The sequence below is a fragment of the Schistocerca piceifrons genome, chromosome 5, assembly GCF_021461385.2.
Source record: "Schistocerca piceifrons isolate TAMUIC-IGC-003096 chromosome 5, iqSchPice1.1, whole genome shotgun sequence".
NCBI lineage: Eukaryota > Metazoa > Arthropoda > Insecta > Orthoptera > Acrididae > Schistocerca > Schistocerca piceifrons.
The window spans coordinates 132455010-132479984 of NC_060142.1; the positions used below are offsets into that span (position 1 = coordinate 132455010).

A 24975-nucleotide genomic window follows, 5' to 3' on the forward strand; every position below is an offset into this window, starting at 1 on the left:
GTTTAGGCATGCAGTTTAAAACTTAACCGTAATCAAGGAGTTCAGGGTAAAAGAAAGGGTCTGCGTAACGCACTATCATTTACTGTCAAGATTCTGTCCCAATTCGGAATTGGTTGCTTGTACAGGAAAGTAATACTTTCTGCTTTGAACAGTCATGTGATTTATATTTTAGGTCAGTAATGCCTCTGTCGTATTTAAGTTATCGGTGCGTACAGCCCGTAGTCTCTTGACGGAGTTTATAACGTAAAATTAGGATTTCGATATTGACTTCGAGTTAAAAAAGTAGACGCATCAGACGTCAAAATGAAAAAAAAAGACAACTATACAACTACATGTAATTTTATGTACTCTTTTACGTTACCCGATCTAAATGTACAGCAAATTAAGAACGTTTTCGACTAGACGAATTTCACTTTATTGGTAAAACACTATCCCATGTGATTCTGTAAACGCATAATGACCTCTGATAGTGCTCCATCAGTACATACTAGCGCAGCAGCAATCACAACGAACGTGATTTACGAATAAAGCGAAATATGTATCCAAGGTTCTCGGGTGTCCAGCCGGATCCGTTCGTCGAAGTTCCACGATATTTCGGCGGATAACCGTTCCGCCATCATCAGGTGGTGCTAATGGAATGATCTGTCTACGCTGTGTCCGTGGTATTTATGTCCGCGGGGTCCCGAGTCGTACCCCGGCGCGGCCGGCCGGCGGGGCGCCGCGTGGTGGGAGGGGTGGGGGAAGCTGCAGCCACACCCGGTGGTAGGCGCAGTCCATCTCCGTCCGCCGTGGCAGAAGGATCTCGCGTCCGCTCGTGCCGTTGCTCTTTGATCGTGTTTAATAACGGTTTCCAGGCCTTGCTAAGTTGAAACCAGGTGTCCCTGTTGATGAGGTTATCTGTGACTCGAATTTCTATGGCCTCCTTGTAGATACAGTCCCAGTAGGCACTTTTGGCAGTCAGGATTTTTGTCTCTTCGAATTTCGCTGTGTGTCCGGTTTCAATGCAGTGTTCTGCTAGGGCCGAATGATTGGGTTGACGTAAGCGGGTGTGACGTTCGTATTCTTTGCATCGGTCCTCGAGGAGCGTGAATACCAGGGAAGTATGGTAAACTCCTCTTGGTGCTCTTCGAACCACGCACGTACACTGCGAGCTGTGTAACATGTATTGTCCTGCTGGTGGATGACATCGTTCCGAGGAAAGATAAACTGCATGTAGGTGTGAACGTGATCCCCAAGGTGTGATGTACACTTATGTTGATTCATTATGCCTTCCAGAATTACGAGATCGCCCAGGAAATACCCTTCGGCCTGCACCATTCCGTAGATTGTTGCTTTCAGACGTTTCACGCCGTACACGCCAACGGCCATCTGTCCGTTGGAACACAGGACGTGGTTCATCTGAAAAGGCTGCCTGTCGTTGGAAGTGTAGTTGCGGTATTGGCGTGTAAATTCCAGCCATCGTCGCCCATCAACAGCAGTCAGCATGGCTGAATGAACCAGGCACTTGCTGCGGAGGCCCATACGAAGCGACGTTTGTTAAAAGATCGTTGAGGAGACACTGTTGGTAGCCTCTTGATTCAACTGGGCGGTCAGTAGATTAACAGTTGCATGTCTATACGCCCTTACACGACTCCGCAGCTGTCGTTCAACCTTGTTATGAATGGCCTGTGGTGTACCACAATTGCTTCGGCGCTGATTTTGGAATGTGAACAGTTTACAAACTTAGCCGTTTCAGAAGTGCTTCCACCGTTAGCCCGAAAGGCAATGGTCATACGTCAGATAAATCGCTCCGTTAGATTAGTTTACATTAGATTAGATTAGATTACATTAATACTAGTTACATGGATCATGAATACGATATTTCGTAATGATGTGGAACGAGTCAAATTTTCCAATACATGACATAATTAAGTTAATTTAGCAACATAATTAAGTTAATATAACAACTTTTTTTAAAATTTCTTTTATAATTTTTTTTTCTTAATTTATATCTAAAAATTCCTCTATGGAGTAGAAAGAGTTGTCATTCAGAAATTCTTTTAATTTCTTCTTAAATACTTGTTGGTTATCTGTCAGACTTTTGATACTATTTGGTAAGTGACGAAAGACTTTAGTGGCAGTATAATTAACCCCTTTCTGTGCCAAAGTTAGATTTAATCTTGAATAGTGAAGATCATCCTTTCTCCTAGTATTGTAGTTATGCACACTGTTATTACTTTTGAATTGGGCTTGGTTGTTCATAACAAATTTCAGAAGAGAGTATATATACTGAGAAGCTACTGTGGATATCCCTAGATCCTTAAATAAATGTCTGCAGGATGATCTTGGTGGACTCCAGCTATTTTTCTGATTACACGCTTTTGTGCAATAAATACTTTATTCCTCAGTGATGAATTACCCCAAAGTATGATGCCATATGCAAGCAATGAGTGAAAATAGGCGTAGTAAGCTAATTTACTAAGATGTTTACCGCCAAAATTTGCAATGACCCTTATTGCATAAGTAGCTGAACTCAAGCGTTTCAGCAGATCATCAATGTGTTTCTTCCAATTTAATCTCTCATCAATGGACACACTTAAAAATTTTGAATATTCTACCTTTGCTATATGCTTCTGATTAAGGTCTATGTTTATTAATAGTGTCATACCATTTACTGTTCGGAACTGTATGTACTGTGTCTTATCAAAATTCAGTGAGTCCGTTTACAAGGAACCACTTAGTAATTTTCTGAAAGACATTATTAACAATTTCATCAGTTAATTCTTGTTTGTCAGGTGTGATTACTATACTTGTATCATCAGCAAAGAGAACTAACTTTGCCTCTTCATGAATATAGAATGGCAAGTCATTAATATATATTAAGAACAACAAAGGACCCAAGACCGATCCTTGTGGAACCCCATTCTTGATAGTTCCCCAGTTTGAGGAATGTGCTGATCTTTCCGCGTTACAAAGACTGCACTGTTTTCCGCGTCTCTCTTGCTCTGACTGGCTTTGTATATCCTCCACTGCTAGTGCCGCCACCGTCTGTGAGTGGTTATTGCACGTTGACGTCGAACGTAGGCAGTGATCACATTAATGTGACTGGACTGTGTACTTCATAGAGATGGAGAAGAATGAGAAGCACTAGATCATTGAGAATATTGAAGTAAATGTACTGATTCGTGTCCACGATAATCTGAATGAGTGGGCAGAAGTAGTGGAATGAAAAACGCTCACGAACCATCACTGAACCACCCCCGACCTGAATTACACCCTCCACACACTGCAGGTTGAACGCCTCACTAGGCTGCCACTGCACTCATCATCATTCGTCAGACGAAAAGAAGCGAAAATCTCTCTTAATAGTCAGCTACTGTTCAGTTCCTGTGTTGTCTGGCCCATTGAAGACGTGCCGCCTGATGTACCATTGTGAGCAATCGCCTTTTGCGAGATACCTGACTCCAAATTTCCGCCGGCCGAGTGGCCGAGTGGTCGAGTGGTTCTAGGCGCTTCAGTCTGGAACCGCGCGACCGCTACGGTCGCAGGTTCGAATCCTGCCTCGGGCATGGATGTGTGTGATGTCCTTAGGTTAATTAGGTTTAAGTAGTTCTAAGTTCTAGGGGACTGATGACCTCAGATGTTAAGTCCCATAGTGCTCAGAGCCATCCAAATTTCCATCGCATGCTGTTCCCCTCGCATTGAATGCTTGGAAATTAGTGGAGTACGGACTGTATTCACTGATAGTAGCAATACTTGTCAGTTAAGGTTGAATAACAAGTTTGTTCTACTGATTTTCTTACACGCACTTGAGGTAAACAAAAATTTAGCTCAAAACCCCAAGCTGGTTCTAAATGATCAATTGCAGGTGAGCGCATTCCCACTTTTAAGCTTCAGTCAACCTCCCACATACCAACAAATCGACACAATGACACATGTTGCAACACAAAATTAAAACACAATAGCATTTCCTATTCCTTACCTTTCTCACCCCACAACCTTCAACAGCATAACTTGTAATACTGTGTTTTCTAACCATGTACTGTATTTAATATTGCCCATCGCATAAAATATAATTCACTAAGTAAAACATATTTGTTGCACAACATACGTTACTAGCGCTCAGTTAGATAGATCTTAGCCGATATCACTACCTCACAAACTATGGAATCACAACTATATAACCTGTAATTCTGCAAGATTGTGTATTTTAATTATTGTGTATAGTGTTGTCCATTGCCTAAAGTCTAATGTACAATGTTAAAAAAGATGTTTGTTCCACAACATAAATGAAAAGTGCACAGTTGAACAGTTTGGCAGCCAATTTCAAGGCCTCAGAAACTTTAGCATTATAATCGTTTAAACAATAATGATGTGTGGTTTATTTATTGATTGTGCTTATTGTTGTCGATCATCTAAAGTGTCATTCCAAAATTAAGAAACAAATTTAATATACAACACTGTATGTAAGTGGTTGTATCTTTGCTTGTAATGTTTGGTTACCCAAGAACTACAGTCCTTTTCTGGCGCTAGTCAGTTTCTGTAGATCACCCAATAATTCGAAAACTAGTTCAAAACAATTAAAAATCAGTAGAACAAGAAGTGTACCTGTTATTTTACCTTACATATGGAATTGTTTTTCCAAGAAGTAGTGGAAGAAATACTTGTCAGTTTTGAGACCAGTTGTTCACGGAAGGATGTTTCATTTATCTGCAGCCCCTATTGATTAAGATTCTTCTACGACCACAGTTCTTAGGCTGTGTTACAGAACTGCGAGTGATACATGTTCCCTACGGATTCGATGCACAGTCCATTTTGATACTCCAGAATGTTACTGAACTTCATTCTCGGTATGGTCGTGGGCACGTCCAAACTTAATACATAATTTCTGCTGCTCTTTCACCTCTCCAAGTCGACCCGTGGTAGTATGCTGATTGCGAGCAAGCAAACTGATGGGTACACACTCACCACTTCACTGCCGTGAGTTACGTTAGCGGCGAGAGGTCACATGACGGCCTAGTACCAGTTCTCGACCACTTACAGCGCTGCAAAGCGACTAGTGTGCTCTTTCGAGTGGGTGAAAAGCATTTTGTCTTGCGAGTTTATGCGTGGGAAGCATTTGGGGGACTATTTCCCGCTAACCAACAACCAGATTATTTTCAGGAATAAGTTGAGTTTCACAATGGCTGCTGGACTACATCATAAAGACAATACGACATAGCTACAACGCCTGTGTTTCTGCTATCAGCATCCTGTTTAAACTGATTTGTTGAACAGTTTGGCAGCCAATTTCTGTTGTTCTGTTTTTCAGACTTCTTGTTCAAAATGGTTCAAATGGATCTGAGCACTATGGGACTAAACATCTGTGGTCATCAGTCCCCTAGAACTTAGAACTACTTAAACCTAACTAACCTAAGGACAGCACACACATCCATGCCCGAGGCAGGATTCGAACCTGCGATCGTAGCAGTCGCGCGGTTCCGGACTGCGCGCCTAGAACCGCTAGACCACTGCGGCCGGCGACTTCTTGTTGATGATATGTTAGTTTACAGAATATACACTACCTGATGTAAAATATCTGGACGCCTCTGTGTAATGAGGAACTGACCTCTTGATGTCACAAGAGACGTGCGCACTAGCATTAAAGGAGGCTGTCAGTGTTGTGTTGTCAGTACGCAGGAATGGGTCGGTCAAGAGAGCTCAACGACTTCGAACATGGACAAGTCACTGGACTGCACTTGACTATGAAGTCCATCAGGAAGATCTCAAACCTTACAATGCTGCCCAAGTCGACTGTTGGTGATATGTGTGTGAAAAGGAAACGCAAAGAACAAACAAGGCTAAACAAAGACCAGGCAGCCTGTATGTACAGGAGCTCTGTGAACGAGCATTGCAGAGGGTCCACAGCTCGTGGTCGTGCAGTAGCGTTCTCGCCTCCCACGCCCGGGTTCCCGGGTTCGATTCCCGGCGGGGTCAGGGATTTTCTCTGCCTCGTGATGACTGGGTGTTGTGTGCTGTCCTTAGGTTGGTTAGGTTTAAGTAGTTCTAACTTCTAGGGGACTGATGACCATAGATGTTAAGTCCCATAGTGCTCAGAGCCATTTGAACCGTTGCAGAGGGTAAGTGCAAAAAATCGCCAATAACAGCAGAGGTCCAAAGTGCTTTAAGGATTCAAGCTTTCACAATGATTGTTCGTAGCGAGTTAAAAACAGTGGGATACAATGGTCGATCAGCTTCTCATGAGCCACACATTTCTATAGTCAGTGTTAGTGGCACTTGAATTAATGTAAAACTCGACCCCACTAGACAGTGGATAACTGGAAACAAGTGATTTGGAATGATGAATTGCCCTAGAAAAAATTGTTCAAATGGGTCTGAGCACTATGGGACTTAACATCTATGGTCATCAGTCCCCTAGAACTACTTAAACCTAACTGACCTAAGGACAGCACACAACACCCAGTCATCACGAGGCAGAGAAAATCCCTGACCCCGCCAGGAATCGAACCTGGGAACCCGGGCGCGGGAAGCGAGGACGCTACAGCACAATTGCGCTAGAGCTTGTGGCAGTTGGTCGGAAGGGTTGGGTATGGCGAGTGCTTGGAGGAAGTGCCTGCCATCGTGTGTAGTGCCAGCAGTAAAGTATGGAGGAGGTAGTGTCTCTTCGCGGTTAGAGTGTGGTCCTCATATTGTACTTCAGAAAACTCTAAATATGGAACCCTATGAACACATATCACAGCATTTTGTACTGTGTACAGTAGTGAAAGAGTTCGGACATTGTTTATATGAGCATTACAATGCAACCTGTCGGAGCAGTGTCTGTGAGGCATTCGTTCGTGGACGATAACATTCTTCAAATGGACTGATCTGCCAAGAGTTACGACCTAAAACCAACGAAACACCTCTGGGATGTTAGAACTACAATTTCTCTCCAGACACCACAGTCAAACATTACTATCTTCTCTGGTTTCGGCTCTTGGGGATGAATGGGGTGCAGTTCTTCCATAGAGCAGAGTACCAGCAGTCACTAATCGGTGTCCAGATGCTTTTGATTAGATAATGTAGGTAATCGTGGACTTTTGACGAATGTCTTATGATTAAGTTTTTTCCTTGTTGTGTAACAATGATGAAATCCTGTTCCAAGAATATGCTCAATAAGATCTTCTCGGCTTACAAGCTGCGTCATTTCGAATGAAACACTCGAACTTCCGATGGTTGTCCCCGCCATTGTCATCAGGAGTTGATATCAATGACTGCCGGGTCTGGCACGTTGTTCTGATTTATGTAGCAGTGATGGCAGCATATGGAACTTTCCAGAGAGGGCGGGAATGGCGCATTCGCGGAAGGCAGGTTGAACTGTTCCTAGCGGCTCCGTCCCACCGTGGCACCGAGTGACGTCACATGCCGCGAGCGCCCAGCGCCACGTTTGGAACTGCCGCTCCTGCGTCCCTACTAGCGTCAAGCCTACGTCTTCGCTTTCGCTCAACGTACAAAGCTCATCCCCATGCCCTACTGATTGGGCCTCTGCTAAAATTATTGTTATTTATTTCAACTTCTGCCGCTTCTTTGACAACAGAATCCCAGTATGAAGCTGTTTTTTTCCGAAACTCTCGTTTTCCTTTTTTTCCAAATTATATTTTATGCCTCTTTTCTAGGCAATGTTCATCCACGAGCAACTTCTCACGTTGCCTTTGTCTGATATGTCGTGAATGCTCTGCACAACGCTTGGCAACAGTGCTAATGGTTTGACTGTGTAAATACTATCACATTCAAACGCCCTACATGCCAGGAACTAGAAGACCTTCACGGGATAGGCAAAATAAAGTGAACACATGTACTTACTTGGGAATGGTTTATTAATGAGTTGGACCCCCATTTGTTCGTAATAGAGCTGCGAGTCGTCTTGGAATACTGACATATGATTTTATAGTCTCAGTAGAATGTTACGCCATTCTTCGATCAGGAGCTCTTCTAGCTCCGGAAGTGACGAGGGAGGCGGAAATCTGCTCCTGACTCTGCGCCCCAATACCGCCCATAAGGGTTCGATAATGCACAAATCCAAGGACTGCCCGGATCACGTAAGCTGTTCACATAATTGTTGGCTGTAGCACGGCCTTTGAGAGTAATCATGGGACCAGCACAATACCGTGATAAGGCTGCGCACACCATCGCACTTCCATCTCCATGCTTAACCATTGGAATCAAGCAATCAGGATTGTAGGCTTCTTTTGGCGTTCTCCAGACGTAAATCCGGCCAGATGTTGGAAAAAATGAAAACGTTGACTCGTTGGACCATACGACGTGCTGCCCCTGATCAGCCGTCCATCATTTATGCTCTTGACACAAAATTTTACGCTTCTTTGCGTTGGTTGTCGTCGCTAATGGTTTCGTTATAGCAGCTCGTCCATGAATATTCGCTTTAGGCAGTTCCCGGCCGACAGTGTCGACAGATACGGGGTCTCGAAGATGGCTGTTGAGCTCTGAAGTCACTTCAGCGGCCGCAGTTTTTTGTTGTTTTGACACAGTTCGTGTTAGCGCACTACGATCTGTGTCATTTAGTGTTGATTTGCGTCCACTGTTACATTTGCATGATGATGTCTTTTCATGTTTTGTGTAGGCTGTCATGACTGTTGAAACAGTTGCTCTTGAAATATTCAATAAGTTGGCTGTGTTGGTTTCTAATGGTCCACTAATCAGGTCCCACAATCTTCCCTCCTTGGAACTCTGTTAGGTCTTCCTTTGCACGTCCACCTCGGCCTCTGAATGCAAATACTAATACTACTCGTAAACAACCTGCACTGATGCCTAGTCTGTATTGAACATGCACAATCCAGCACGATACGTGTCTTACGTGCGTTGTTGACCGCAAAACACAACCATCCCATTACTGCCACTGTTTATGTATTTTGCCTATCGCTGTATATTGTCTTTAACGGCGTGAAGATATGTCTTATCTTGGAGACAGGCCAGAACATTGGTCTCAGTCCATGTCTCTTCAGGACACGGCCTGTCTTGGTAGTAGTTGCTCAACAGTTTGGAAGGAATGCAGAACAGCATGCCAGCCCTGACAGTCAATGATTTCAATGCCTGATGTCGTCGGCGGAGACAGCTAGCGAAAGCTCGAGTGTTGTATTCGAAATGACAAGGCTCGTAAACCGAGAAGATTTTATTGAAGCACGCTTCCGAGAAAGACTCAGAGTTAATGGGTATGTTTAACTTTTGTGGGCGGATGTAAGCTTGAGCTAGTGCGCTTGCTGTACCCTCATTAGTGGCGCATCAACAAGACCATTATTTATGTCTGCAGCGAGACTGAAGAACCAGCAGAGGGGGAAGATGCCAAGGGCAGGCTGGCGGGCGACCTGCTGGCTCTGCTGGCGTCTGGCGTGTGCAGCGACGTCACGCTGATGGTGGGCGGGGTCGCGCTGGCGGCTCACAGGGCGGTGTTGGCGGCTCGCAGCCCCGTGCTCGCCGAGAAGCTCACCGACCTCCCGGGCGGCATCCTGCACGTGGCCGGGGCGCCGGAACAGGAGGTGCGCCGGGCGCTGCGCTACATGTACAGCGACCAGCTGCCGCCCCCGGCGAGCATCACAGTCGAGCTCTTGGCACTCGCCGACGACTACGGGCTGCGTGTTCTGAAGGAGTACTGCGAAAAGCACTTGGCAGACGAAATCACTGTCGACAACGCAGTGTCCGTCGCCATCGTCGCCATGAAACACTCCTTCACCTCGTTAAAGGACGCCAGTCTCGATTTCATCGGGGACAACATCTTCGAGGTGATGGACACGGCCGGTTGGGCTACAGCGATACACAGTGAGCCGGAGGCTCTCGTGGAAATAAGCAAAATCGTGTCAGCGGCACAAAGGTATGGCTATTTCCTTTTTGGGTGGTCGACCCTCTCTACATTATTTCAGCTACACATAGGTTACAAAAGTCATGGGATAACGGTGTGCACATATACAGATGGGGGTAGTATTGCGTGTACAAGGTGTAAACGGGAAGTGCGCTGGTGGAGCTGCCATTTGTACTCATGTGATGCATGTGAAAGGCTGTCCGACACATATTTTCATCATTACTAACTTTACGACATGAGCGGGTATACAATGTAAAAGGCATATTACTGTATACATAACCAGGTCTAGACAGGGACTTAGCATCTATTCCACAATGCCAGGTCTTGTAAGCGATGACATCTCGGTCGGCGAATGATTCGAGTCCAGGTAGAGAGGCATTCTCACATCGGACAATAGCTAGAGTAAACCATCCACTTCCAGTACTCCCTGTGCCAGCATCAAAACTGAAATTAACTCGACATCCATGGAAAAAAAATCGGTCCATTCAATATCACACTTTGTGCCGTTACATTTGTGCCAAGTTTATTTTCGAAGCTTATTATGTGTTTGTAGACAGGAATGCGGTGGCGACGTTGACGATACACACGTCGACGAGGCATAGTGCTTCAATGCTGTTGCAGATGGAGCTCACAGCGGAATGGTTCCGCTGGCGGGCACTGCCCGCTTATATACAGAGCAAGTGACCTTGGTTACGCAACGCACCGATAACGATATGCACGTATACAAATGGGGGTAGTATTGCGTGTACAAGGTATAAACGGGAAGTGCGCTGGTGGAGCTGCCATTTGTATTCAGGTGATTCATGTGGAAGGCTGTCCGACACGATTATGGCCTCACTACGGGAATTAACAAACTCTGGACGCGGAATGGTAGTTGGAACTAGACACATTGGACATTCTATTCCGAAAATCGTTAGGGAATTCAATATTTCGAGATCCACAGTGCCAAGAGTGTGTGGAGAACACCACATTTCATACAATGCCTGATAGCCTTGACTTAGGCCGGCCGGTGTGGCCGTGCGGTTCTAGGCGCTTCAGTCTGGAACAGCGTTACCGCTAAGGTCGCAGGTTCGAATCCTGCCTCGAGCATGGATGTGTGTGATGTCCTTAGGTTAGTTAGGTTTAAGTAGTTCTAAGGTCTTGGGGGCTGATGACCACAGATGTTAAGTGCCATAGTGCTCAGAGCCATTTGAATCATTTGAACCTTCACTTAACGACAGAGAGCAGCGGCGTTGCCGTATGTTGTCAGTGCTAACAGACAAGCAACTCTGCGCGAAATGACCGTAGGAATCAATGTGACTCGTACGACGAACGTATTCGTTAGGACACTGCGGCGAAATTGGGCGTTATTGGGCAATGGTAGCAGACGACCGACGAGAGTGCCTTCGCTAACAGCGTCCAACCGATGTGGTCACGGGTGGAGTAGCTGCACTGCAGACGATGTCGTGCTGTTCTAATCAGATGAGACCCGATTTCAGTTGGCAAGAGCTGACGATAGGGTACTAGCGTGGCACAGACCCCACGAAAAGCCAGGGGCCCAGGTTGTCAACAAGCCACTGTACAAGCTGGTGGTTGTTTCATAATGGTGTGGTCTGTGTTTACATGGAATGGCCTGTGTTGCTGACTGGAAATAGTTATGTTCGGCTGCTTGGAAAACATTTTCAGCCATTTATAGACGTTTTTCGAGAAATATCACTGGGCCACAGTTGTTCGCGACTAGTTTTAAAAACATTTTGGACAATTCGAACGACTGATATGACTACATGATCGCCTGGCGTGAATCTCATCGAACATTTATGGGAGATAATCGAGAGGTCAGTTTTTGCACATAATCCTACACCGGTACCAATTTCGCAATTCTGTATTGTTATAAAGGCAGCATGGTTCATTATTTCTGCAGTGGACTTTCAACGACGTGTTGAGTCCATGCCACGTCGAGTTGCTGCTCTACGCCGGGAGAAAGGAGGTACTACGTTAAATTAGGAGGTATCCCATGACTTTCGTCACCTCAGTGTAAACAAGCTGAATCTCAGAAAATTTCAGGGGTTTTCCACGGAATTTCTGTATATTTTAGTGTAAGGGATTGTGGTCTCAGGTAGCTCCTTACAGGATACAGGGTGTTTCAAAATGAATATACGAGTTTTAACTCTTTGTAGCACATGTTACATTCACCTTACAATTATAAATAATACACCAAATGAAAGAGACACACAAACAGTTTTTCTTACATTTATTCAGTGTGAACACCGATCACACATCGACTCGATAGGCGAGTTGTTCCGAAACCTTGATCAATGTGTCCGGCGTAACTGTTATAATAACACTGTTCCTGAAGTCGGATAGATCAGCTGGTATCGGAGGCACACACGCATGATCGCGTCAGATCGTGTGTGAACGTGGAGGTCATGCATAAAATGCTGTCAACCGGCCCCTGGCGCCCGACCCACCGGTCGGATACAACGTCGTTCAACCAGTCGCGTACTGAGTTATGACAATGAGGCGGCGCACTAGCTTGCCCGCAAGTAAAGATGTGTTCAGCTTCTTCTCATGGAGGCACGGGCCATAGCTGTAGCACGTCAATATAAGAAACATCAGTTACAGTTGATTCACCGAAAAAGAAAGACCCATAAACTTCCCGCGGGGTTATTTCTTGGGGCTAAGCGTGAAAGACTCGCACTCGTCAACACGTCTTTCAGTCACTCTTCGTCATTCCATTCTCTTCCCATTGCGCACAGGTATACAAACAAAACTGTTTGAGTTGCTCTTTCATTTGGTGTATTATTTACAATTGTAAGTTGGACGTAATAAATGCTACAACGCCTTAAAAACCGACATGTTCATTTTGAAGCACCCTGTATTTATGCAATTACGATTATTCAATTTGTCACGCCAGTTCATTTGTTTCTGTGCAAATATCTTCATAACAGTGAAAAAACCTGTGATAAACAATCACCAGGATGTACCACCCAAAGTACTGTGATGCAAAAGTATTATGATGCGTTTGCTGTCGCTCCACTGATCCTTCAGCGTAGTGTCCCTGCGTCGATCTTTCATTGCGTTCACTGAATCTATAGATGACATTCCTTATAAGTAATCCTATCCATGCTCTTGTGTATCACTGTGAACCTACAACACTCCCAGTGAAGCAAACCCAAGACAGAAGCGAACATTACTGAATGCAAGCCTGAGGACGTAGGTACTTAGCGCATAGCATCGACATTTACACGATTCTGCAGGTAATTTTGTTACAGTAAGGATACAGATACAGTTTGGGGTAAGAAATCAAACTAAATGCAAATCCTTTGCAGCGAGCCACGAAGACCACAGGTTCGTGGTATCAGAATACCCAGAAAATATCCCTGAACAACCTATCGGTGGGGTTCAGGTTTTTCTTGTATATGGGTTGGACATAATGTTCACTAATGTATGGTAAAGTTAGAACACATGGGAGGAATGAATGTGAATAAATCCAAACTCTAAGACAGTGTTAAACAATGTACTATAATTTAAAGTGGATTTAAAACAGTCCGGTTAAAGTATTCCGGCTTGACGCTGATTTTCTCAAAGAGAAATGTTCTGAGAACTTAATATACTATCAGCTACCTTTGCTGATTGGTGAGGATTGGCGAATAAGTGAGCTTTACAATACGCTGTCCACCTGCATAAAAGAAAGTCATGCGTCAAGCTCATTGAGCGAAGAGTAGCGAAACGCAATGAATGAAAACTTTAATGCAATTGCTAACACAACAGCGTGTATCACCCCATTCTGCTGTCGTGACATAGGTCACCATAAGACACTGAACGATTTGAGGAGTCATCCTGATTCATCTTCACTAGGCTAGAACCCATTAAGATTGTATGGAGCAGGATCCAAGAGACGTAAATCTCTTTCAGTGGCATACCGTATGTGCTGAACACGACAGTTATTAGCTTAGCTCTGCAGGACTATCTAAGCAACATGTAGTATTGCGCAAACCATTCTGGCCTGATGAGGAATGAATGAGAAGAAGGAAGGATGGGGTTTAACTTCTCATCGACATCGACGCCATTAGAGATGGAGGACAAGCTCAGAGTATTTCAAGGTTGGGGTAAGCAACTGGCCATGCCCTTTCAAAAGAACCATTCCGGCATGGGATAGGACGGTACACTGCTTTGTTGATGGTGCAGGAGGCTTGTGTGATGCTGAACGGGAGCACATGAACACACATGAATGTAGAGAAGTTCACCGGAATGTTCATAGTAAGACAATGGCAGACAGATTGTGAGCCTTATCCTCATCTACCACTCATGGATACACTTACTACCTGCACAAGAGTGCTGTGGTATCAAGCAATAGCCATGATTTCATGGGTTTTTTGAAATGCTCGTAACCTGCCATCGGCGTGTACGAAGTCATACCGTGACTCAACAGTCTAGACCAGGGGTTCCCAAACTTTTCCCTTGACGGAACACTTTGAGAATCCTTGTACTTTGATGGGACACCTTGTTTATTTTAATGGTTGATAGAATTTTAAGATAAGAGAAAAATAGTTTTATTCAGACATTCCTTAAGTTTTAAATCTTAAGTAATAATTCAGAAATCACATAAAATTAAAAAAAGAGAAAATGAAAAAAAAACTCCTTGTTATTAATAGTTTTTCATGGAGCACTTATTCACCCTCCATGGAACTCCAGTATTCTGCGGAACACGGCCTGGGAAGCCCTGGTCTAGACAATAGTTTTCGATATTCAGGCATGCAGTGGTTACGTCCCCGCACTCCTAACAGATTTTGCACTGTGTGACGTGAGGTGAGGAATGGTAGATGCAGATTGTCGTGGGGCGGCTTCTGTAAACAACAGCAAGAGATAGTCCTTGGTAATGTAACTGGTTAGCGTTTGTTATTATTCAGAACTGTATCTGCATTAGGAAGGTAAATGGAAGACTTAAATTTTTTAGAATGGTTCAAGGAAATTCTGTGCACCCAAGTGCATTAGGTACTAAACCCTATTGCGACAGCGGTAGAGTATTAGTCCAGCATTTGGAGCCCTTCAGAAGTAGGCATGCGAATAGAAATTGAACGATTTCATTGAAGCGCTTCTAGCCCTTACGAAAGTGTAACACAAATGTTTGGGGAGCAGAAATTGGAATCATGAGAAAAAGACGACGTTGTTTTTGTAGAACTTACCTGAGGATATCACGCCTAAGGACCATGAGAACAAGATAAGAGAGGCATAAGACAGTAATACAGTGTGATTCAAAAAGGAATTGTCTTTTTTATCACAGACATACTATAAAAGAAACACATTTCTCATGACACTGGGTAGACGAATGGTGAAAGTCTTGACACTGTTGCTGTGTTGTTTGTAGCTACGTAGCGACAAAACCACAAGAGGAATGATTTTGTGTGCTGTAATTTGCAGAAAGCCGATCCCTTGTTCAAGTGGAACGTGTATTCCGGCGTCGATTCAGCAAGAAGCCGCCTCTGTAGAAGCAGATTTATGACTGTGTACAAAATTCTTGGAAGTTGATGTAAAGGGAAGAGCAGGGGTCAGGCACGGGCGTCTGATAAAAATGCCGATCGTACCAGAGCTGCGTTCACACGGAGCCCTCGGACGTCCACAAGACGTGCAGTCCACCAACTTCCTCAAACAACGGTGTGGCTTGTAATGAAATGACACCTGCATATGAAACCTTACAAGTTGCACATACTGTAGCAATTGGGTCCAGACAGCCATAACAGAGGGTACGAATTTTGCTTCCCAATTCCCCAGTATGTGGCAGAGGACACTTTTTCCAAACGACTCATCTTTTCGGACGAATCGACGTTTTAACTGTAGGCTCAATTACTCTGACGTTACAGAAGGCATAGGGCTGTGCATTGGCAGAGCTGTCATTTGAACTCCGGTGATTCACGTGAAAAGGTTTCCGACGTGATTATGGCGGGACGACGGGAATTAATAGATTTTGAACGCATAACGGTAGCTGGAGATACTCCATTTCGTAAACCGTTAGGAAATTCTATATTCCGAGATCCACAGTGACAAGAGTGTTCCGAGAAAAAAATGGTTCAAATGGCTCTGAGCACTATGGTACTTAACATCGGTGGTCATCAGTCCCATAGAACTTAGAACTACTTAAACCTAACTAACCTAAGGACATCACACACATTCATGCCCGAGGCAGGATTCGAACCTGCGACCGTAGCAGTCGCGCAGCTCCCGACTGAGCGCCTAGATCGGCAAGACCACCGGGGCCGGCTGTTCCGAGAATGCCATAAGCCAGGCGTTACCTCTCACCATGGACAACGCAATGCCTACGACCTTCATTTCACGACCGAGAGCATCAGCATTTGCATAGAGTTGACAGTGCTGACAGACAAGCAACACGGAGTGAAACAACTGGAGAAATCGATGTGGGACGCACGACGAACGTGTCCGTTAGGACACTTTGCCGATCTTTGCCTTTAATGGGCTATCGCAGCAGACGACCGACGCGGGTGGCTTTGCTGACAGCACGACATCGCCTGCAGTGCTCCCCTGGGCTCATGATCATTTCGGTTGGAGCCTAGACACCTGGAAAAACTTGGCCTGGTCAGATGAGTCCTCATTATAGGTGGTAAGAGCTGATGGTAGCGTTGGAGTGTGGCACCCCACGACGCCACTGACCAAGTTGTCAAGAAGGCGCTGTGCGAGTTGGTGGTGACTCCATAATGGCGTGGGCCGTGTTTGCTTGGAATGGACTGGGTCCTCTGGCCCGACTGAAGCGATCATTGACTGGAAATGGTTATGCTCGGCTACTTGGAGACCATTTGCATATATTCATAGACTTCATGTTCCCAAACAACGATTGAATTTTTGTGGATGACAGTGCGCCATGTTACCGGCCCACAGTTGTTGGCCATTGGTGTGATGAACATTCTGGACAGTTCGAGTGAATGATCAGGCCACGTAGATCGCCCTACATGAATCCGATCGAAATTTTACAGGACGTAGTCGAGAGGTCAGTTGACGGAGAAATTCCTGCACCGGCAACAGTTTCGCACATATGGACGGCTGAAGAGGCTGTATGGGCTAATATTACTGCAAATAACTTCCAACGTGTTGTTAAGTGCATGCCACGTCGAGTTGATTCACTACGCGGGGCAAAAGGAGATCCGACACTATAATTAGGACATATCCTATGACTTTTGTCATGTCAGTATCAACCGCCATAAAGTAAGAATCTGCAGGTCACAAAATCATGACATCATCGTCGAACATTTAAAAGATTCACCGAAACAGAATGTCATTTGTGCCGTTTCAGTTCAAGAAGTTTATGGAGCTTTCTTTTTGCGGACGAATCTGTGACAGCAATGTTATACGTGGACATGCTGCAAATGTGGCTGTTTCTTCAACTTCACGAAGATTCCAATGATTTCATTTTTATGCATCACGGCGCCCTGTATCACTTTCTCCTTGAGGTTATCTTAACAACCCCCCTTCACAACATTAGATTGAAAGAAGTGAACAACAAGATCTTGTTCATTGCCCTTGGCTTCCCAGGTCACCAGACGTCACAATACAGATTTTTTTAAATTTATGTCAGGGGCACATGAAAAACAGAGTCTTTGTCCCACATATGGCAGCTACACTTGCAGAGCTGAGAAACAGAGTTGCTGAAGTTGTCGATTCAATAAACAGGGACCTGTTGATTTGTGTTTGGAATGAAATGGACCACTGTTGGACGTTTTTCGAGGAAAGCGTAGTGCTCATGTAGAGTCTGTGGTACAGTGGCTGTGCGAAAATGAAACTTTGAACATTCCTCCAACCAATGACATGCGATGTGTGTTTTATCTCTCAGTTTGTCTGAAATCTTTCTTTCTTTTTGAATCGCCCTCTATTTCCCTCGCTCAGTACGAAAATAGAGTGGAACACAAAATCATTAATACTACTGCCGTGCATTGTGTAGCCACTTGTAGAGTATATGAGCTGACCAGAAAATCTATTAGTGTCCTCGTCAAAAGAGAACACCGGTCGCTTTGGAGTGCTGCAGATGACCAATCCCTCTGAAGTGGTGCTCATATGCCAGTCATTTGAACGGAATCAGTGCAGTAAAAAGAACGAATTGGAAACGTGATACAACATTGGAATGGAGCTATCATGTTTGGACGTACCCAGGCCCAAATCTTGAAAGAAATTTCTCGATTTGTTGGTGTAGCAATGCGGACTGTCCAATGTGACTACAGGGAATGGTGTACCACTCGCAGGTGCGTAATGCGGTTTAACAGCAGGGTTAGTTAAAGGAAGCTGACAGGCACTTGTGACGGGTGTCACGCTTTGTCGATGATATCTGTTTCAAAGTCGACAGTAATGGATGGTTCTCATTGAGGCGACGTGATACGTGATACGGTACATGACGCGACTCGCGGTACGATACAGAAGCAGCCCACGTTTGTGGAGCATTTACCGATGTATATGAAGTGAAACAAAAGAAAAATTCGGAGTAGGTATTAAAATTCATGGAGAAGAAATAAAATCTTTGAGGTTCGCCGATGACATTTTAATTCTGTCAGAGACAGCAAAGGACTTGGAAGAGCAGTTGAACGGAATGGACAGTGTCTTGAAAGGAGGATATAAGATGAACAACAACAAAAGCAAAACGAGGATTATGGAATGTAGTCGAATTAAATCGGGTGATGCTGAGGGAATTAGATTAGGAAATGAGACACTTAAAGTAGTAAAGGAGTTTTGCTATTTAGGGAGTAAAATAACTGATGATGGTCGAAGTAGAGAGGATATAAAATGTAGACTGGCAATGGCAAGGAAATCGTTTCTGAAGAAGAGAAATTTGTTAACATCGAGTATAGATTTAAGTGTCAGGAAGTCGTTTCTGAAAGTATTTGTATGGAGTGTAGCCATCTATGGAAGTGAAACATGGACGATAACTAGTTTGGACAAGAAGAGAATAGAAGCTTTCGAAATGTGGTGCTACAGAAGAATGCTGAAAATAAGGTGGGTAGATCACGTAACTAAGGAGGAGGTATTGAATAGGATTGGGGAGAAGAGAAGTTTGTGGCACAACTTGACTAGAAGAAGGGATCGGTTGGTAGGACATGTTTTGAGGCATCAAGGGATCACCAATTTAGTATTGGAGGGCAGTGTGGACGGTAAAAATCGTAGAGGGAGACCAAGAGATGAATACACTAAGCAGATTCAGAAGGATGTAGGTTTGCAGTAGGTACTGGGAGATGAAGAGGCTTGCGCGGGACAGGGTGGCGTGGAGAGCTGCATCAAACCAGTCTCAGGACTGAAGACCGCAACAACAACAACATGAAGTGATATAACAGGCTCACACTGGCATGACTGTGATACATTAGCAACGTAATTATCTGTCCTATCGCACAGCACAACACGAAACTGTATCATATGATACGGGAGGAGGGAAACTGCAAGTTGTCTGATGCATCTCAAAATTAATTTTATGCAGAAGTAATGCTACGAGGGTAATCCCAAAAGTAAGGTCTCCTATTTTTTGTATAAGTACATAGTCCTGTTTATTTCTACAATGGTTTACATCAGTTTACAGCTAGAACATTTAGCTATTTTTCGACATAATCAACATTTCTGTCGATGCATTTTTGTAGACGCTGTGGCAGTTTTTGTTATGCCCATGTCATACCAGCTCGCCGCCAGCTCAGCGGCTTTGGCTAAGAAGGATGCCGCCACTGGGGTGATTGTTGCTTGGTCTTATGTGTAAAGTAGTATGCCCAGGATTTTTCACCCGTGACAATTGAGTCCAGAAAGTTGTCCTGTTCGGCTGCAAGGCGGTGAAGAAATGCGCGGGAAGCATCAACTCGATGCCGCATGTGGTCCTCAGTCAGCATGCGTGGCACCCATCTTACGCATACCTTCCGGTAGTTCAATATTGCCGCTAAAATTCTGTGAGCGGTGCTTCGGGAAACCTCAGGAACCAAAGTGCAGAAATAATCCAGGGTGATCCGTCGATCTTCACGCATACTTTGCTGAACCTTCAACACTGTCTCCTCAGAAATTGATGGTCTCCCACTCCTTCGTTCGTCGTGAATTTCGGTCCGACCAGCTGCATACTCTCTACACCACTGACAAACATTTTTGACATGCATGCACGATTCACCATACACTTCCGTCAATTGGCGATGCATTTCAGTCGGCGCAGTGCCCTTTGCGTTCAAAAACCGAATAACTGCGCGCAATTCGCATTTGGCGGTTACATCCAACGGGAGCTCCATTCTCAACGGCTACCAAGCCAAGACTGAGCGCCTCAGCACGGCGTGCGCATGTTTACACACAGCGCGTGAAGCACTCTTCATAACAGTGTGACCAACTGCCACACAAACAGAGTTCTGTACTTGTAAAAAAATAGGAGACCTTACTTTTGGGACTACCCTCGTACATCCATATATTTATTTTGCTTCTCAGTAATACTTCTAATTTCCATATGCAAAATTGAACTCACTCTTTTGGGGTCATTGCATGATCTCCACTATGCAGACTTTCTCATTTGATTTCAAGGAAACCTAGGAAGAGAAAAATAAGCTGAAGATTTGAATTGAAGTTTGTATTAGGGAGGGCATTGGACTTGGGTAGTCCGCTCAGCAGTATTAGCTATAGGGTTGCGTTGGTGTAATGGCTAGCATTCCTGGCTAGTAAGCAAGAAGACCCTAGTTAAAGTCCTGGCTGTGGCCCAAATTTTAATTGATCATAATCGTAGATCAACATGAGACTCAAATGTCTTGAGGAAACTTTAATTATAAGATCTGTAGATCAAGGAAACTATTCAGTAAATGCGTTTTTCGTATTTTCACAGCTTGATAACGAACTAGTTTCCGCTATTGCCCATTGTTATTGTGTTATTTGAAAATTAAGCCAAACACAGCACATACTTTTAAAAGCTTGCAGTAAAAAATGTAGTCGCTGGTCAGTTTACGTTTTGGTGCATTTTAGGTAATACAGTGTTACCCACAAAATGTACCTAACATATCGAAATTGTTTTCAAGGCTGGAAGGAGAGCCATACCTCTTTCCAATCTTGAGTAAATACGTGATATATTCGGAAGTTGTCCTCGACGATGCTGGCAGCAAAACACTGCATGAGAGCTATTGTTGCCTGCTATGTCTTGTTGCTTGTTGTATCGCTCTTGTGGAAACACGAGTGTCGCACAGATAGCCACTGCATCGCATTGCATATTGTGTCGCCGCGTACACGCTGGTCTCAACCCGTTTCCAAATGAACATTGCAAAGGGAAATGTAAGCTATGGACATTTGGAGTCTGGTACCCCAAGGAAGATCTTTATTTATAGCACCACATAAAAATGAATGTCTTTGATGGGCTACTGGCGTTGACGGATGTGTCGCGATTTTGTCCCTTTCCAAATGATGCAGGGCGTCGAAATACACGCACAGCCAGGTGAGGCTTTTAAACTGTGGGGCGTGTGTGTGTGTGGGGGGGGGGGGGGGTGTAGATCAGGGTGAAGGTGATTCTGTGGCATTCCTGGTCTGTTTTTCGTACCACAAGTTGGGTTCATTCAGGTTAATGTGAACTTGAATCAGGATGCTTATTTCAATGTTCCCGCTGACCAAGTGTTGCACATTCTTCTACATCTTTAATATAAGTATGCTGTGAGCACTCCAATCTTCCATGACGACCGCAGCAATGTTCATAGGTCTGCTCGCCTGCATTTCTGGTTTGAGGAGCATTCAGGAAACCTATCACACTTCGAACTACCCGCTAAATCATTCCGTCGTGACCCTACATAAAAATGTCTGGGATTACTTAGAACTGTGAGTGAAACCTCACATCATTTTCTGAACTTCCTCCAGCTTGAGAGCAGAAGAAAGGGATAGGAAAATAAGTAGCTTATCTTGAAAATTCAGGCACATGTAGTTCTGTATGTAACAGTCCATTGCTGTAACCAGGAAACTGGAGTACGATAAAAAAATAATAAAAAGTAACCAAATTCGCCACAGTTGGTTGTTCTGCGAGATGTTATCAACACTGAGTAGCTCTTCAGCTGAAGAACATTTTCTACTTTTTTCCTTGGTGAAGTGGTGCCACTCGGCATTAGTGTGATGTTTCCTGGGGGTCAGCAATTGTATGTTCGGTGCGCTAGTGTAGATGGAAACGCTATGTTACAATCCGTTCCGTGTTAGTCGATGGTGACCACTACTATCAACGCAGTTACTGGAGCCAATGTCTTTCGGCTGCGTGTGATTCATCCATATCAAGGTACTATAGGTATGTCATTCACTCAGTTGCTTGTGAAACACCCTATGCCTAAATCACGTTGGAGACAGAATCATTACTCGGTAATAGTGTGATGTTTCCTGGTGGTCAGCAACTGTATGTTCGCTGCGCTAGTGTAGATGGAAACGCTATGTTACAATCCGTTCCGTGTTAGTCGATGGTGACCACTACTATCAACGCAGTTACCGGAGCCAATGTCTTTCGGCTGCGTGTGATTCATCCATATCAAGGTACTATAGGTATGTCATTCACTCAGTTGCTTGTGAAACACCCTATGCCTAAATCACGTTGGAGACAGAATCATTACTCGGTAATAGTGTGATGTTTCCTGGTGGTCAGCAATTGTATGTTCGCTGCGCTAGTGTAGATGGAAACGCTATGTTACAATCCGTTCCGTGTTAGTCGATGGTGACCACTACTATCAACGCAGTTACCGGAGCCAATGTCTTTCGGCTGCGTGTGATTCATCCATATCAAGGTACTATAGGTATGTCATTCACTCAGTTGCTTGTGAAACACCCTATGCCTAAATCACGTTGGAGACAGAATCATTACTCGGTAATAGTGTGATGTTTCCTGGTGGTCAGCAATTGTATGTTCGCTGCGCTAGTGTAGATGGAAACGCTATGTTACAATCCGTTCCGTGTTAGTCGATGGTGACCACTACTATCAACGCAGTTACCGGAGCCAATGTCTTTCGGCTGCGTGTGATTCATCCATATCAAGGTACTATAGGTATGTCATTCACTCAGTTGCTTGTGAAACACCCTATGCCTAAATCACGTTGGAGACAGAATCATTACTCGGTAATAGTGTGATGTTTCGTGGTGGTCAGCAATTGTATGTTCGCTGCGCTAGTGTAGATGGAAACGCTATGTTACAATCCGTTCCGTGTTAGTCGATGGTGACCACTACTATCAACGCAGTTACCGGAGCCAATGTCTTTCGGCTGCGTGTGATTCATCCATATCAGGGTACTATAGGTATGTCATTCACTCAGTTGCTTGTGAAACACCCTATGCCTAAATCACGTTGGAGACAGAATCATTACTCGGTAATAGTGTGATGTTTCCTGGTGGTCAGCAATTGTATGTTCGCTGCGCTAGTGTAGATGGAAACGCTATGTTACAATCCGTTCCGTGTTAGTCGATGGTGACCACTACTATCAACGCAGTTACCGGAGCCAATGTCTTTCGGCTGCGTGTGATTCATCCGTATCAAGGTACTATAGGTATGTCATTCACTGAGTTGCTTGTGAAACACTCTATGCCTAAATCACGTTGGAGACAGAATCTCACATTGGCATTGCGCCGCTGTTTTGCCGCTTGCCTGTTTTGGACTGGACTATCACGCCGATGATCAGTTCAAGGTATGACGTAAAATCAATGACGTGATTCGCTGAACTATTCCGTATCTATAGTGTCGGGAACAATCTCCCCTACACAGCTGTTGCCTCTAATTTAGCTGCGTGGGAGTGTGTATGTCTTCATCTTCAACGGGTGCAGTGCCAGTATGTGAGTGAATTCGAACAATATATCATACAGTGACGTTACAGCACGGATCTAAATGGTCCTGTTACAACGCTGCATATGCGAAATCAGTGGATAAGCATTCTGTCACTGACTAGTGGGTACCAAAGTTGCGGTGCAACTGTATTATCTAATAATCATGGGGACTAGAATGCGGTTGTAGGGTAAGAAGTAGAAGAAAGGGTTACGGGAGGCTTGCTAGTGAGAGGAGAAAGACTAAAGATTTGAGATTACGTAAAGGTCAGGCAGAGATGGCGCAATCAGGTATTGGATTGTAAAGTATACCCATGAACAGATCGCAATTTAATGATGACGAAGAGTGGGCTTAAGTTTAAGAGATTAGTCAGTGCGCAAAGAAATAGTATGTAGAAGCACTAAGGAATGGAGAGGTACACTTAAAGTTAGGGGCTATAGATACTGCGATAATGAAAAGCTCAGTAGGCGGTAAATTTGAAGATGAATGGACATCTCTATAAAGGACAGACACAGAAGTTGGAAATAAAAACGTAGGTACTAGGATAACGGAAGAAATTCTTAAGTTGATCGACGAAAGAAAGATGTACATAAATGTTCAGGGAAATTCAGGAATACAGAAATACAAGTCACTTAGGAATGTAATATGTAGAAAGTGTAGGAAAGCTAAGGGGAAATGGCTACATGAAAAATATGAAGAATTAAAAAAAAAAAAGATTATCGGAAGGACTGACTCAGCATCAGAAAAGTAAAAGCAGCCTTCGGTATAATTAAAAACTAGGACGACAACATTGCAATGGGAATTCCACTGTTAAATGCAGGGGAGAGAGGTAACAGGTGGAAGGAGTACACTGAAGGCGCCTGTGAGGGGCAAGACTTGTCTGATGGCATGATAGAATAAGAAACAGCAGTTGATAGGAAAAAGAGGGGGGTCCAATACTAGAATCAGAAATTAAAAGAGCTTTTGAAGGCTTAAGATCAAATAAGGCAGAAGGGATAGATAACATTCCATCGGAATTCCCAAAAATCATTGAGGGAAGTGGTAACAGAACGACTATTCATGTTGGTGTGTGGAATGTATTAGACTGGCGACATACCATCAGACTTTCGGAAAAAATCTTCTGCACAGTTCCGAAGACTGCAGGAGCTGACAAGTGAGAAAATTATTGCACAATCAACCAAACAGCTCATGTATCTAACTTGCTGACAAGAATAATATACTGAAGATTGGGAAAGAAAACTGGGGATCTGTTAGATGGCGATCAGTTTAGGTTTAGAAAAGGTAAAGGCGACAGAGAGGCAGTTCTGACATAGCGGTTGTTAATGGAAAAAGACAGAAGAAAAATCGTCATGTTCATTGGACTTGTCGACTTGGAAAATGCGTTTGAGAATATAAAATGGTG

General features: G+C 44.2%; 1 protein-coding gene across 2 annotated transcripts in view; it reads left to right on the top strand.

Annotated features, from left to right (window-relative positions):
- LOC124798529 (leucine-zipper-like transcriptional regulator 1) overlaps positions 1-24975 on the top strand; it is a 78874-nt gene that overhangs the window by 43427 nt on the left and 10472 nt on the right. For both annotated transcript variants that reach the window (XM_047261976.1, XM_047261978.1), the window contains exon 3: positions 9284-9841. In XM_047261976.1, coding sequence (XP_047117932.1) covers positions 9284-9841 — 558 coding nt within the window. The remainder of the gene's footprint in view (positions 1-9283; positions 9842-24975) is intronic.